At 44.8% G+C, this 15,632-nt stretch overlaps 1 protein-coding gene across 2 annotated transcripts in view; it reads left to right on the top strand.

The window, feature by feature from the left end:
- Positions 1 to 15,632, top strand: part of ATP6V1A (ATPase H+ transporting V1 subunit A) — a 40,051-nt gene that overhangs the window by 11,315 nt on the left and 13,104 nt on the right. Inside the window, exons 1-7 of one of the 2 annotated variants that reach the window (XM_075000906.1) lie at positions 634 to 779; positions 7,211 to 7,309; positions 9,578 to 9,706; positions 11,933 to 12,147; positions 13,071 to 13,208; positions 13,701 to 13,852; positions 14,678 to 14,840. In XM_075000906.1, the coding sequence (XP_074857007.1) occupies positions 7,228 to 7,309; positions 9,578 to 9,706; positions 11,933 to 12,147; positions 13,071 to 13,208; positions 13,701 to 13,852; positions 14,678 to 14,840 (879 nt within the window). In that variant the 5' untranslated portion in view covers positions 634 to 779; positions 7,211 to 7,227. Of the gene's footprint in view, positions 1 to 633; positions 780 to 7,210; positions 7,310 to 9,577; positions 9,707 to 11,932; positions 12,148 to 13,070; positions 13,209 to 13,700; positions 13,853 to 14,677; positions 14,841 to 15,632 lie in introns of those variants that run through there. The other variant, XM_075000896.1, reaches the window with a different exon arrangement.

Consider the following 15,632-nt stretch of genomic DNA (forward strand, 5'->3'; position numbering starts at 1 on the left):
AGCTTTTAATTTTAACAGCACTAAATGACCATATGGACTTATTTGTTATCTCACCCCGAGTTCATTGTCTGTTAAGTACTTCAATGGTAAATAATATCGCACTTTCTCTCCCTGCTTTCTTCAATGTAACAGCTGTATTTCATTCGTAGGCTGCTGTCAAGTGTTCAACAGTCATTCCTTAAAACTGCATTACAATTAGCATCTTGTGCGTTGATATGCAAGCGTAGCTATGTAAACCCACAAGTAAATAGCTAGGTAGAACAGTGCATTGAAAACGAACTAGCTGATTGTATAGACTGACCTGAACAACTGGTAGAAGTTGTAGAATGCTGCCTCCTTTAAGGATTTTGTTTAACTAAGTTAATTTGCAAGGCTGAATTTACCAGCTTTGCTTCTAGAGACCTTCGCAGGAGGAATTTGCTGTGAATGGTGATGTTACTTTTACCTCCTGACAGTTAAGATAGGAAAGTGCAGCTAAAAATGAGGAAGAAGACACAACAAGAGCTCAGATCAAGCTGCCCAAGGCTCATTTGCTATTGCAGCATTCCTCAGTGCTGTTTGGGAGAGACAGATGAGTCATCAAGTCAGGTGATTGTCTTTGCTGTGTGGCTGGAATTTCTTTCCCCACTGCAGCAGGCTTTTTGCATCCTTCTGTGTAGGAGGTTGGGGAGATTTGGAGGAAGGACAGTCATTTGCTACCAAGTGTTGCTGTTTTAGTGCCGAATCCTGGGTTTGCTTGCTTCATCTAGTCTGTGGAATTTCTTGCCACATCAACAAAGGTAAGAAATTCTTTGATATTTATGGTATCATGGTGTATACACTAGTCTGTTACAAAAAGGCACTTTGTGATCATCTCATCAGGGTCTTAATATTTACAACAGATTTTTGTCCCAGAGTATGGAGCTTAAATTTTGAACAGCTTTGAATGTGTCTTCATCAGGGATTGCATATCACATTTAAAAGGCAAAAGATGGTAACTGTGACAGAATATTTGGTGCTTTCTTACACTAGCAGCAGAAAACCTTTCATTTCTTGAGGTCAGTTTTGCAGCCAAAAGACTTTATTGGGGAATCTAGGTTGAAAACAACTGGATTTGGGGCTTTTCTGTCTGGTCCCTATGGATTCCATTCTAAAAGGACTGGTTGGATGCATGGTATGCCGAAGTAGCTCATACAGCTTCCAGCCATCCAAATCTGAATGTTGATTATGTTCTGATCTCTGGTAGCAAAGCAGGGGGGTGGGACAAAATACACTCGTTATATTTAAAGGCTGCTGTGAAAGGATCTTTAAAGTCATTGTTTAAACATTTTGTTAAGAGATCAAAACTGGTCAGTAAAGCTTGAGTCTGTTACATTCTCTGTCCCTTGTACTCACAGTGGGGGTGACCAAGGAAGAGATCTGTGTGTGGTGGTTAACCCCAGGAGTTGAGGGAGCCCTCTTAAGGGACCAAGGTATTCAGCACTTAAGTGGGTCTTGGCTGATGAAGGACAGTAGTGTGGTGGTAGTTGTACGCTCAGCACAACCTGTATCTGTGTTCATAGTGCAGTACTGGCTGGCAGACAGCACCCTCCTATAGCACACTGATACCTGAGTTCCCCCGGTATGTTGAGCACAGTGCAGAAAAAGTGACACAGGCCTTCTCTGTAGAGGGAGGACAGTATGGTCTCAGATGAGAAAGTACAGAACCAACTCAAGCACCATGGCCAGGCAGCTCAGTGGTGGAGCTACTGAACCGCGGATCCTAGATAGTGTTCAGTATTTCAGGACTTGTAGCTTCTTGGGAAAGGTGTCAGTGCGGCTGGGCCACGTGGCTTGGGGCTAAGTGCATCAGGATGTGGAGGCTGTTCTAAACACGTGGGTGAAGGAGCCAGAGGAAGTGCTAAAGCAGGTTTCGTTGCTAGGGCAATGGACGTTAGTTTTGGAGAGGTGGCCCAGAGCAGTGCTGTGCAGACGTTGGGCGTGCCTAGGCTGCAACTGGGAGAGGTGATTTCCCAGCACAGACTTGCTAGCTCAACATGCCAAAAATAATGTGGTTGATGCAGCATGGGCAGAAGTGTAAACCACTGTTGTGTCCCACCCCCCTCGGTCCCCCAAGCTCAAGCCTATTAAAGCAGGTGGGTTTGAACTCAGATGGCTAGTGTGAGCCACCGTCTGTGCCGCAACATCTGTGTTGCTGTTTTTAGCCTGCCAACTTGAGGTGAGCTAGTGTGACTCTGCCTAGCATGGCTGGGAGTCATACTTGCCAGCCGCAACGTAGCTGCGTACCCTTGGAGATCAGGATGAACAGCTTGAAATGCTGGGCCAAGGGCAATCTAATGGAATGGTTCCAAAGCTGGGAAAGGAGTGGTGGGTGCGGATGATGACTTTGGGATCCTTCTGGACAGAAGACAAGGGAGGAGTGGGGATGTTAGAGAAAGGGAAGTGATTGTCCGGTGAAGGATGAACAAAGACCGATATACAATTTTTTTTTTTTTTTTTTGCGCTGCAGGTCTATATGCATGTGCTTGTCTGTCCATGAATGATTGCTTTAGCCGCATGCTGTGGGCTCTGCAAAAGCTTGACTGAAAATGAGTTAAACCCTTTCAATAACATCAGTGGCGGTGCCTCACAGCTGACCTTCCTGATGAGCAAGCCGAAGCTCCAGAAGGAACCGATATAAAATGGTTTAAGTCAGGTGTGTCCAACCCGCGGCCCTGGACAGCTAGTAATGCGGCCCCACAAGATCGTAAATTTTTAACATATTACGTGATTTATATACATTAACTATATTATATATTTTGTACGTGGCCCAAGACTATCTTCACTCAGTGTGGCCCAGGCAAGCCAAAAGGTTGGACACCCATGGTTTAGCTGATCAAAATCCCCTCATGCCTTGGTTAAGTGAGGTGGATGAGAAGCACTGAAGCTGGGTCTTTGCTTCAGTGCGCCTTTTAAAGGCCTGTGTAGGTAGGAACTTAGCCTGCCAGTAGCATTACTGGCTCTGGAGCTTCTAGCTGTAAGGATCTCTTGGAGTAAATGTTCTGGGTGGAATTCTAAATCTTGCTGCTTTTTCAGTCTCGGAAGCAATTGCATGTAAGAGCTGCAGTAAGTGTTTTGTTACTGTGATCTACAATGTGGGGTGACTCTACCAGAGCCACTACTGTAGCAATTCCTTTGCCTCTGAGCTTCAGGTGGCTGTTTGACCCTCTGGAAGTTGTCAGGTAGCTGACAGAATTCCCAACCAACTTTATAATTGGCTTCTAACACTGAGCTATGCTGTGTAGCTTCAAGGTGCTGAGGACTCTGCTCTGTTTCTGACCTACTTAATGGTTACAGGACATTCTGTGCCCAGAAAGACTGCAGCTCTGGGAATTAGAAATGGAATACCCAGCTTTTCATCTCTAGGTTGCTATTTCCCATTCAAGTTGGTAGGGACTGAGTCATGATCATCTGTCTCTTCGGTGGCCTGCGAAATGAATAAATGGGTATCCACGTCACACAAACCGCTACAGAGAGTGAGCACTCGGGCTTGGAAAAACTTGCTTGCTGAGGGTGAGTAGGAATTTTGGCTGAGTTGGGCTAGGGAGTGGACCCTTGGGTGAAAGAGCAGCTGGAACAGAATCTTTTGGTAGGACAGGCAGGTAGGTATCAGAGGACCTATGCACCATGGAAGAACTAAGAAGCCTAGCCCTAAGTACCCTGGAAAGCAGCAGCCTTCTCCCTGCGATGGGTAGAGAGCAGACTGGGAAGAGGAGCCCTGCAGGGAGGGTGGGACAGGTGCTATGCATGTGTAGATGAAGTCAGTTGCACATGCATCTTTTCACTAGGGCTTGTTGGTCTGAGGATGAGTTTTTTTCCAATGCCTGATGACCCCCGTTGTTAGTTATCCCAGGAGAAACATTGAGCATAGGGCAGACTTTGAGGCTGAACTCAGCCACACCATTGGTTGATTTGGTGGTGGGGATAAACTGCTGTTGGCTATATCCAATCTCTTATGTGGATACACATTCTCTGGGACTGTTCCCAGTACTTTATTTGTACTTGTCCTAGAAATTAATATACAGGTAGCAAGTGGTGCCCACCTAGGTAGTAATATTGGATTGAGTCTCCAAGGTAGCACATAGGTGGGATGATGGGTGACAAAGCAAAGAGCTGTTAAAGGTATTGGCACCTATGCTCAGGGCAGCTCAGCTGCCGGTTAGTACGAGAACATGGATCTCCAGTCTGTCTGGTCTGTGCAGAGCTGTTGTGCAAATCCTTATTTCTAAACGCTAAATCCATTTTTTAGATAGGGTTTACTGACTGGGAAAGACCTCCTGTTAGCTTTCAATTGCTATACACTCAGTTGTGAGACAGCTGTGTGGATTTTGCAGGGCTATGTTGTTGCTGTCAGGTGACTTGTAGAAGGAAAGGGTGCAGTTAAGGTCCTCTGAGATATGTTGGAATGTAATTGTGGTGATAATTTTTATCACAGAAACTTATTTCTAGTGTGGTTTTAGCACTCTTATTATCAAGCTGAATAGTATTCACAATCGCCCAGGGTCAGGTTTGAGCCTGTTTGCAGAAATATTGTTCCATATTATGGAAATCTTCAGTTAATGCTTTCTCAGTGTCGTGGAGGTTTGATGCTTGGCTTGTCATGGCAAGAGCTTCTGCATATCTAAATTTTCATGATTTAATTGGAGGCATGTTACTTCTGTGTAAACACTGAAAAAGGTTGGGGCACATACAAAGCCTTGTGGTAGCCTGTTGTTCGTGATATGGGATGAGCAGGTCCCATTACTCATGTTCACCCACACGGGCCTCTTATTCAATATGGTCAACGGCAGGTAAAGTGTTCGATAACTAGGTATCAGTTTAGAAAGTTTCAGCATCAGGCCCTTAATCCATCCTCTCTCATATGCAGGTGACAGATCAACAAATACTGATCCAGTCTTTAAGATGATTTTCTTTTTTTGATAGCCAGCCTCCGTGTGAATTGTGAGTGCCAAAACTTGGTCAAAATGTTTTGGCTGGAAGCCTGCCTTTTTAATAGGGTTAACTGGCCCAGTAAAAGGATGATTCTTTTGAGGATGAAATGTTTAAGAAAAACATAGGACGTGTATAATAGGAAGATTGACCTATAGCTTCCCACTTCATCAGGGAGCTTTCCAGGCTTTGGAAAGATAATTACTATTGCCCCTCAGCATATTGTCCTTTGGGTAGAAGAATACAACATTGCTAGCTGCTGGCGTCCTTTGGGACCGATATGGTGGAAGAATTCCGAAGGAATGTCGTCAGCGCACGCAGCCTTCCCCTTTTTTCCCATCAAGTCCTTCTTTTACTTTGTCAATGCTGACAGAGGAAGGTTCACCTGGGGGATCGAGGCAAGTGTTTTGGTAGAGTTGATGCCCTTCTCTTTTGTACACTTCCCCCTGTTGGAAGCTACTGAATTTGACCAGATTTTTGGTAACCAGTACTCTGCGAGCAGCGCCAAGATGTTGCCATAGCATCCAAGCTTGATGATTTGAATGTGTGAAATCCAAGATTCTGCACACGGTCAAGCCCAGTGCTGGTGTCTTGCTGTGTCGAAGGAGTGTAGCGGGGCTTCTTTGGTGAGAGAACTCCTGGTCTGATTTTTATTGCCAGAGCAACTCCTGCTTATCTCAAGATCATCTTGAGAAGGTAGCTGCACAACTAAAAATGAGCCAACCTACTCCAGAAACCAGCAGGTACAATCTGGGGTGCAGAGGCATCCATGTTCAGAACATCTTAAATAGCACTTCTGTATTCAGTAGCTTAATATTTGTGGCTGCATCTGCTCCTTATCCATGCACTTGTGACTTGTAAGTACCCAGGTGAATGCATTACATCATGGGAACCCTTAAATGGCTCCTGCACTATGGCTATGTGGCCTAATATTGCTCCCCTGCCAATACTGCTGCTGTGACTTCCTGTGAAACTCAGGAAAACATGTCTTCCTGGTCACCACAATCCCGAGAACACTCCCCCGCAACACAGACTCTCACTAGCTCAGCATGCCTGTTAGAGAACATTTGTTGAGCCTCATGCAGTGTGGCTCTGATTGGGAGGAGGCTTGGAAAGCAGACTGGGTTAAAATAGACTTTAAAAAATAAGCACCTTTTGCCAGATCCCACGCCGAAATTTCCTGAGTTTGACCTTCCACTGGCAACTCTGAATTGAAGTTGAGCCAATAGCATTGGCCTTGTAAACCCAGGGGTTTGAGCTCAATCCTTGAGGGGTCTGGGGCAAGTAGATTTAAAAATTAAAGTAAATCCGTCAGGGATGGTGCTTGATCCTGCTAAGCGGGCAGGGAACTGGACTCGATGACCTCTCAAGGTCCCTTTCAGCTCTATAAGATGTGTTTATCTCCATCTATCCAGTCATTCTAGATGTAGACAGCTAATGCACAAGTGGAAAATCAAGCACTCCCCAATGTACGAGTGTGATTCCCCACAATAGACCATTGAACTTATATCTATACGCGGCCCAAGAAGAAGGAACTGCTGCAATCAACTCTGCTACTCTTGATGAATTCATTTGGCTCAGTCAACTTCAGATGAAATTAATGGCTGTACATAGCCATACAAAAGAAGACCTACAGGAAAAGTACATTTGATCGGTCAATCCCAGAAACATAACACCAAAGTGATGCTTTGAAAATGCATGTTGGGGTGGGATGGGGGAGATTGTAGATATTGTGGTACTTTCAGCTGAATACAATAGTTATGCAGCTCAGAAATGCGTATTTGAAAGGTGTGACATCACTTACTCTAGTAAATGTTGCAGATTGTAAGCGAGCCTTCTAGTAAGCAGGGGAGCAGGAGATGAACACTGGGGTTAAAATAATACATTCAAAGCATAGTTTGCTGTATCTAGTGGTGGTGTGTATTGTACTTCCTGGTAGTTAAAATCACGAGGTGGGGGGAATAATTCTATAATTTCTGTATTGCCAGCGTTCAATGTCAACAGAAGTAGAGCTTGTTCATACTGTATGTCTTGCGGAATTAAAAATCAAGCAAACGGTTATTAAGTACAGCTGGCTGCGAATACATAGGGGTGAAGGTGGGATTTGAGGGGCATCAGACCATGGTGAATTTTGAGATTGCTGCACTGGGCTTTCTGTTAATTAGAAGCAACGGGCTAGGGGAGCTAAATATAGGAGCCCACTAGTTATTGGTTTAGGTCTCTTCCTGCTCAGTGTAAAGTGAACTCTTGATTGTCTTACCAGGCAGGTAAACGGGCAGGATGAACTTTTCCAAGCTACCCAAGATCCGAGATGAAGACAGGGAGAATGTATTTGGCTACGTCCATGGAGTCTCAGGACCCGGTAGGTGCTGTTTGGTTGGGGAAAGGTGTGTGTTCAACATGGTATTGTGAATATTGTTTCATGGGACCTTCACGTCCTCTGGGAGAAAGCACAGTGAAGCTTTGTGAAAGTCTTTGTCTTCTCCCTGTGCGGCACCCCCACCCCTTCCACACTCTGCCTGCACAAAGTCCGGAGTTCAAGCTCTCAATTAGTACACGTTGAACCTCCCTCATCCAGCACACTTGGGACGTGACTGGTGCCCGATGAAAGAAATGGGCTGGATGATGGAAAGTTGGATATTTTCTAGCACATTACCAACACTTTTCCACTGCTTACTGGGCTCTTAGAAGATGTTTAGGGGTAAATTGCAGCTAAATAACAGCACAGAACACTGAGAGCCAGGAGAAACTTGTCCACGCTCATAAGTGGTTGTCCAGCTAACTGATGTCAATGCTGGATTATGAAGTTTGCCAGACGAGAGAGTTCCGGATTAGAGAGGCTCAACTTGTATGAACTTTACATGCTCATATTAAAATTTTAAAGCATCCAGAATGGGTAATGGTACCAAAATGTTATGTATCAGTCTTATTAATCGTCTGGCCACTGCAAGTGCCTATTCTGCTGTGTGTAAAACCCTGTATGTAGAGTGGGCATTGAATTACAGATGGCTTTAGGAATCTTCCTTAAACGTAAGTTATGCTTCATCTATAAGGCAGCGTATAACCTATTGTAGTTAGTCATTTCAGTGACGTGTAATTTAGAGCCAAAATGTAATCTGCTTCAAAATACACTCATCCCTTGTTTGAGTACTCGCTTAAACGAGGGACGCATTTACCTACCTTAGTTCACTCTACCAGTGAACTCCCCCCCGTTAATATGAGCCTTAGCCCCCCCCTCCCCCGCCCCACAGCCCCAACCACTGCAGCCAGACCACCTTACTGGACCCACAGCCTGACACCCTCTCCCGCCACTGCCTGTATTCCCCATGGGTCCTCCAGCCCAACCCCCCCCCCCCCCCACCAGCCCTGAAGACCCAAACCGCAGCAGCCAGACCCCCTAACCTGCCCACCTCCAGAATCCCCTGCCGCCTGACCCTTCCCCACTGGGCCCAAACTGTGGCAGCCTGAACGCCCCCCCCAACCCGCCACCAGATTTTAACCCTCCCTCCTGCTCACAGCCCCAAACTATCCCCAGCCTTTAACCCTCCCCAACCCAAGGTTCACTCACCTTTCAAAAATCAGCGCCACCTGCCGCCACTCCTTCCCAAATCTGGGAGCCCTAGGAACTAATCAGAGACTTTTACATGTAATTTAATAGGAATTTAGTGTCCCTCTTACAAGTTTCTGCCTACGAGCAGAAAGTTGGGAACCAATTGTGCTCGTATAGCGAGGGATGAGTGTTGTTCTAATCAGGTGGTAAAAGCTCTACCAACCTTAAAGATATGTTTAACTGTTGTCCGTCACATTCCTGCAAAATCAAATTATCAAATATAACTAGTAACATTAAGATTAAAATGGCACTCTTCCTGCCCTACTATGCTCCATAATAGTGTTTTTTTGAGACAAGGAACACCAAACAACAATTTTTTTTAAATGCGGAACACCTATGAAAATTTTCTTCAAAAAACGTGTCTGACATGAAACAGCAACAAATACAGCCAAAACAAAATGAAGTCATGAAATCAGGTATCCTAGCAATGAAGAAGTAACATTGTATCTGGTTTTAATAACAAGAAATACACTGATGGTAGATATGTATTGTTCCAAATGCTCGTGGCACTCCTGCAAGTTGTTCACGAACACCAGTGTTCCACAGAACGTAGTTTAAGAAACCCTGCTGCATAAGTTAAACAGGAAATACACCAGATAGTTCAGTGTCAGAGTAGTGGTGAATGTCTTGTTTAACTTTTCCCCAGAAGTGAATGCGATTATGATGGGCTTTGCGGAAGCAGTAGCTTTTTTAGCAGGGATTTAGGTGGATAGGACCTTAAACCTTCTTAGTTTCATGCTGAGTACAGGGCATGTCCTGGAAAAGAATTACAGCTGTCTGTAGATAACTAAAATATGAGGGTGGTGCACCATGGACCCCAGAGAACCAGTGTAATAAGCATAGGATCACTTCATTTTGGCTCAGAAGCTCGGCAGCTGTCCCTTTAGCAGAACCTATTTACTATTTACACAGACTGCGTACAGGCCTATGCTTTCCAGCACTGCTGTATTCACATCTTGTCTGAAGAAATCTGTGAACCCAACAGAAAAATAGCATAACTTGAGTGTTTTTCTTTTTCAGTGGTCACTGCCTGCAACATGGCAGGTGCAGCTATGTACGAATTGGTACGAGTTGGCCACTGTGAGCTGGTGGGAGAAATTATCCGTCTGGAGGGTGATATGGCCACTATCCAGGTGTATGAAGAAACCTGTATCCTTCTCTCTGGTGTCTTTGAGGCCTATCAAATTAAGTAATCCTAAAAGGTAGGATGACAAATACAGTAGCGCAAATAATCCTCTGTGGGTCCATGTCAATGGTCATAGGCAGAACCATCTCTGTTCCTTATCCTTTACACAGGCTTTGGAGTTTCATGCATGTACTTTTTAAATAAATTGCACAATCCTGGTAATGAGACGGTCTTCAAATTACACTGTTGCTTCTGTAGGACTTGCATCTATGAAGGACGCGCACTCTAGGCTCCCACCTGCTCAGCCATCATCCCTCTTGGACAGAGGGAGTATTTCCAGGTTGCAAAGTTTCTTGTCTACACTGAGTTCTCCGGCAAACCACACTTCCTGAAAAGGTCCAGTATCTGGGTTGTGCTCCCTTTCCAGTGGCTATGAACAGTTATTGCCAGCAATTACAAGCTACCACACAGTGCTTTATAAACATTTTAGTCTTAAAGTGAAAACAATACAGAGAAAAACCTATTAAACACTAAGGGAACTCACATGGTTACATTGGGTGTGGTGTTGTGGTTTTTTTTTTTTTTTTATTAAACATTAATCTGGCATCACCCCAGCTTCAACCTTGGGCTTTAGTAGGAGTCAGTCTTTTAAAACCTACTGCTGGGTTTTACCCATCATTACAAATCATAACTGCCTCCGAGTGAGACCCTGAATTCAGACTGGACAGATCAGGCGGTTTCTTTCCCTACTGAAGCCTTTGATTGCCAGCCTCTGGGAACAGCAGAATGTCATCCTCCCCTCCTATGTAGCTTCAAAAGGCTGGAGTTTTGCTTGACTGGAGGTGAGGAACTTACATTAATTCCTCTGTAGCTATTTCCTCAGAAACCTGCTTCACAGTTGTTGTTGTCCTATAAGCTCATCTCTACCTTGCCCAGTATACTCTTTTGAACTCTCACACCTCACGTCACATCTTCTCTCCTCACACATGTAACCAAGAGGATACACAGAAGCCGAATAAGATTTTTTGATGCTATTGAAGGAAATTGCCAATTCTTTCATCTCTGTAAGCCTCAGTCCAGCTTTCATGCATAATGTTAGATACAGTACAGTTACCAAGCTCAAAGGTATGAGGGACTGCTTGTTCATTGATGAATACAAACGACAAACGTTTGAGTTAGCAAGCAAATTCAGTTTTTGTGGGAGCTTTCCTTGGTTTCAAAAAGCGTACACTATAAAATACTGTAATACAACTGTAAAATGAGGAATCATTCTTTGAATGGATTCAGTTCTCTGCTGAACCACAAGCATATTGTACAGGTGTCCTTGGAAAATCCCTACATTTTGGTAGCAGGCAAGTTTGGATCAATAGTATCGTCTAGTACTGGTTAAAAATGACATTTGAGAAGGAGGGAGACTATCGGGGGAGGGAGTCAGTAAACTTGAAGTCAGCCATGGTGCCTCCATCGTTGTGGAAAAGATACGGTTTAAAGGGAGAATAGGCCTCTTGCCTCCTGACTTGACATGTTAATTTTACACTGGAAGGGCTCTTTTATATAAACCTCATCACCATGGTATGTGAGCACCTTCTGATCACACAAGTGTGGCCAAACTTACTGAGCCTGTTAGCCACATGCAGAAATCTTCACCCTGCCCTATGGGATGGTACTTGTTAGTGTGGGGTTCTGCTCTGACACTATCCCTTCCTGAGCCAAGGCCCAGACATCCTTAGTCCTGCTACCCCACCACAGGGCAGAAACCCTGGACTCCCTCTGCCCTTGCTGGTAGATGAAGAACGGAGTGCGGAGCTGCACTTGAACTGTAAAAGAGCTTCTTGGGACTCATGACCCATAGTTCAGCCATGCTTGTGGTAGCACATCAAATGGCATGGTCGCCTGTGACTCATTGTCTTATCCTTTCCTCCCAGAGGTGTAAGTCACATGTGGCTCTTCAGAGATGAGCTAGCTATTATCTGCTGTTCTTGAGTCTCAAAATAGGATTGTGGGCTTCCAGTAAACTTTTCCATTTAGTGGCTCAGGAGTAGTGATCATAAGGGAAAATATTTAGTCTCTCATCTCTGGAGAATGAAAATGTCAGTCTTAATTATTCCAGCCTGATGTATGAGACTAGAGGCTGAATGCTTGTGTCCTACATGATACAGTGCATTGCACAATGTGAGCAGCTGACCTGTTGAGATAAAATGTCTTTTGGTAAATATGTGGATGAGCTTTTCCTGAACAGGTCTCTTTAGCTGGTGTCTCCGTAGGCGATCCTGTACTTCGTACTGGGAAACCCCTCTCAGTGGAACTTGGCCCTGGCATTATGGGGGCCATTTTTGATGGTATCCAGAGGCCTCTGACAGACATCAGCACTCTGACCCAAAGTATCTACATCCCCAGAGGTGTCAACGTGTCGGCTCTGAGCAAAGACCTGAAATGGGCGTTCTCACCTTCCAAAAACCTGCGGGTAGGCTATGACAAAGCTGCCAAAAATCATCCCCACCCCCACCCCGTCAACATGCGCACACACATTGCAGGGCGGGGGAAGAATGCGTAGAGTGATGGAACTGAGTCACATTTTCAGATAACTTGATTCTGATGAAGCAGGTCTTTGCCCACGAAAGGTTATGCTCCAAAATATCTGTTAGTCTGTAAGGTGCCACAGGCCTTGTTACAGAAGTCCATTGTGCTTCAGGCTGGGTATATGGTGGTTGATTATGGCTACGTGACTACGGAAGAGCAGGCAGTGAATGTCTAAGTGGCACCGTTTGTAAATACGGTGGTACCTATTAAACTGGCGGTGTGTCTGGTGCGATATAGAGAATTTGTGAGCACACTGGGCATAGAAAGTAGGATAGCAATATTCTCTAACATCCTTTTTCTGGGAGAGGGTGGTGTAACTCTGTAAATGGAATATTTCTAGCCAAGTTATTTTGAGGACCCTGAAGACAAGTTCACTGCTGAAACACGAGACCTTTGATCCGTTGCCTTCTTCTAGTCTAAGTACTGCACTTTCCATTGCCTACAAATTGGCCCATTTCATCCCTACTATACTCCACGTTAGTCTGGCAGCTGAGTAGAGAGGCGGCCAGGGAATTTCCAGCACTAGCCAGTAATCACAAGGTTGCCTGAGACTTGTAAGCCTCTCTGCATATAATGGTTGCTATTTCTGTGTAGGTTGATGGCATGTTTCTAGCAGGCCTGTCACAATGCTAGTAAAAGGTGCAAACAGGCTACTATGCTGCAACTGCGTTACACAGGAGACAATCGAGGTGCTAGGGAAGGACTGTTTACCAAGCCTGGTGCTTCTTTCTAAAACTGAAGCTTTGTATGACTAAACGAATATATATATATAATATAATATGTATTTTTTTTTCCTTCGGATCCTAGGTTGGCAGTCATATCACTGGGGGAGATATTTATGGAGTGGTGAATGAAAACTCCCTTATCAAACACAAAATTATGTTGCCTCCACGGAACAGGGGTACAGTAACATACATAGCTCCACCAGGGAACTACGACACATCAGTAAGTTTTTTCCAAAGGGTGTTGGCTAGTGCATTCCACTCTGGTAGCCCAAAGGTGTGTACCCTGCTTAGTGTCCTGGCATTTTATGTAGCTGGGTACTGGAGTTGCAGGTCATCTGATGCCAGCTTTCAAGCAGTGATCCTCTCACACTTTGTGAAATCAAGCTCCTCTGTATGGGGAAATCTCCACCTTGCTTGTGTGCATCATACACCATTTGCCACCCCACTGAGGGTATTCCTGCAGTGTCCCAAGCATACACAGAATCGGCACTGACATTTTTGTTAACTACTATGTGTTGTGACTATATGAAGCTGAAGCTTAATACTGTTACCTGATTTCCCTGATGTGTTATAAAGATGGGAAGCGGACTCCTCACAGGCTTAGGTATTACACTGAGGTCCCTAGCCATTAATGGTGTGCATTGTTGGTGGGAACCTGTATAGAGCTGTGAGAATGAGAATTTGCACACTCCTGTGGGTCTCTGCTTGGTAGGATGTTGTCTTGGAGCTGGAATTTGAAGGCGTGAAGGAGAAGTTTACTATGGTCCAGGTCTGGCCGGTTCGTCAAGTCCGTCCCGTCACTGAAAAGTTACCAGCCAACCATCCATTGCTAACTGGCCAGCGGGTCCTTGATGCACTCTTCCCGTGAGTACTACCTGGGATTCTGATCAGTTTTGACCTCTTTTGTATAAGAACTCCTCTGAAAGGAATGGAAAATTATGTATACATTTTCCATGTCCCAAAGCAACGTCCCAAAAATGGTGATGGAGGTACTTCAGAGAAATCCCCAACAAAAGCAAAACTTCCCAGAGCACCAAAAGATGAAGGAAAATGTCATTTTAAAAAAACAGGCATAGTAAATACTACAGCTGGGGAGTCTCCCAAGTATAAATAGTCCAAGATCTTATCACTGAGAAAGCAACTGTACAAGGACCAAAATTTTCCAAATTGGGAGGCCTAAGGATTGCAGCCCCAGTGACTCCAGAGGCTTAGCATCTGTGAAAACAGACCCCCCCTGCATTTAATTACCTACACTTAAGTGTCTGATTTTAGGCATTTAAGTTGGGTGACTTTGGTCTTATGTCTCACCTCTCTCCATGATGCTTCTAAGTCACTTCTCGGTGTGTGCATACCTCAGGCATCTCCATTAGTGAAACACACTTTTGGAGGTTATGAAATCTATAAGTCCTGCTGGTGTCCCAGCACTGTTTAGTTACTTTGGGAGCAGTGGTAGATGCTGTTGGTATAGGGGAGTAACTGCCTGCTACCTCTCTTCTGGCTTGTTAAAATATCTTGAACACACATGGCATGGAACACTGATCCTGGCTTTTTATGCTGGCTTGCCTCCTTAGGCCAGTGAAGTGAGGTGGTCTCAGAGTGCTGAGAAGAAAATTTGTTCCAATATACAAACAGGACCACTCTTTTCTCTGTCTGGGTTTGGTGTAATCAGTCTGACTCTTCTTTACTCAGATGTGTACAAGGTGGTACTACTGCTATCCCAGGGGCCTTTGGCTGTGGAAAGACTGTGATCTCACAGTCACTCTCTAAGTACTCCAACAGTGATGTTATCATCTATGTAGGCTGTGGAGAACGAGGAAATGAGATGTCTGAAGTACTCAGAGATTTCCCAGAGGTCAGTATGCATGGAATACAAGGATTCTGTCCAGACCTTCCTGGAAACAGAGCTATTGCACGTGTCTAGAAACACTAGAGCAGCGGTTCTCAGTTGATTTACCACTGTAAGCCACATACCTGGCCCATGGTGTTACGTGGGCTGCACCCAGTGCTACCTGTATGGCCTTCGTATGTCTGAGGGCCACAGCGTTATGCTCATTGGGCCACAAGCAGTTCATGGTCTGCATGTTGATAACTACTGCACTCTAGGTGCTGTCAGATCCTTAGCTGTTGTGGGCTTCATGTGCCCCCAGGTGCTATGTGGCAATGGCCATCTGTATTGGGCTATAGTAAGAGTTAGCCCTCGCTCGTCTGGGGAAGGAGGTCAGTTTAAAGTCTGCTGTGAGGTCATCTCCTCCTAAACTACCAGTGGGTTAGTTTTCCTCTAACTTTTGCTTTAAAACAAATCCCAAATAGGCAAACTTAATAACCCATTGAGATTTTAGGTGCACCCATGAAGAAAATCTTTCTGAACATTGTTTGAATGCTGCCCCTGTGTGTGTAAATAGGAGTGAAGGTGCTTGCACTTACAAAAATCTAAAAAGGGTGTATTGCTGTGAATTAATACAGGCAATGTGACAATGTGCTCTTCAGTGCTGCTTTTGTAAAAGGGGGGGAAAAATGAAAGCCCTGTCTGTACCTAATGGGTCTGCCTGGAATTTGATTATGGAATGGAAAACCCTGTTTTGTTTTTGTTTTTTTTAATCTCAACCCTAGTGCAGCATTTAGCAGGGGCATGTTAGTGAAATGA

Source organism: Carettochelys insculpta, chromosome 1 (assembly GCF_033958435.1).
Source record: "Carettochelys insculpta isolate YL-2023 chromosome 1, ASM3395843v1, whole genome shotgun sequence".
Lineage (NCBI taxonomy): Eukaryota > Metazoa > Chordata > Testudines > Carettochelyidae > Carettochelys > Carettochelys insculpta.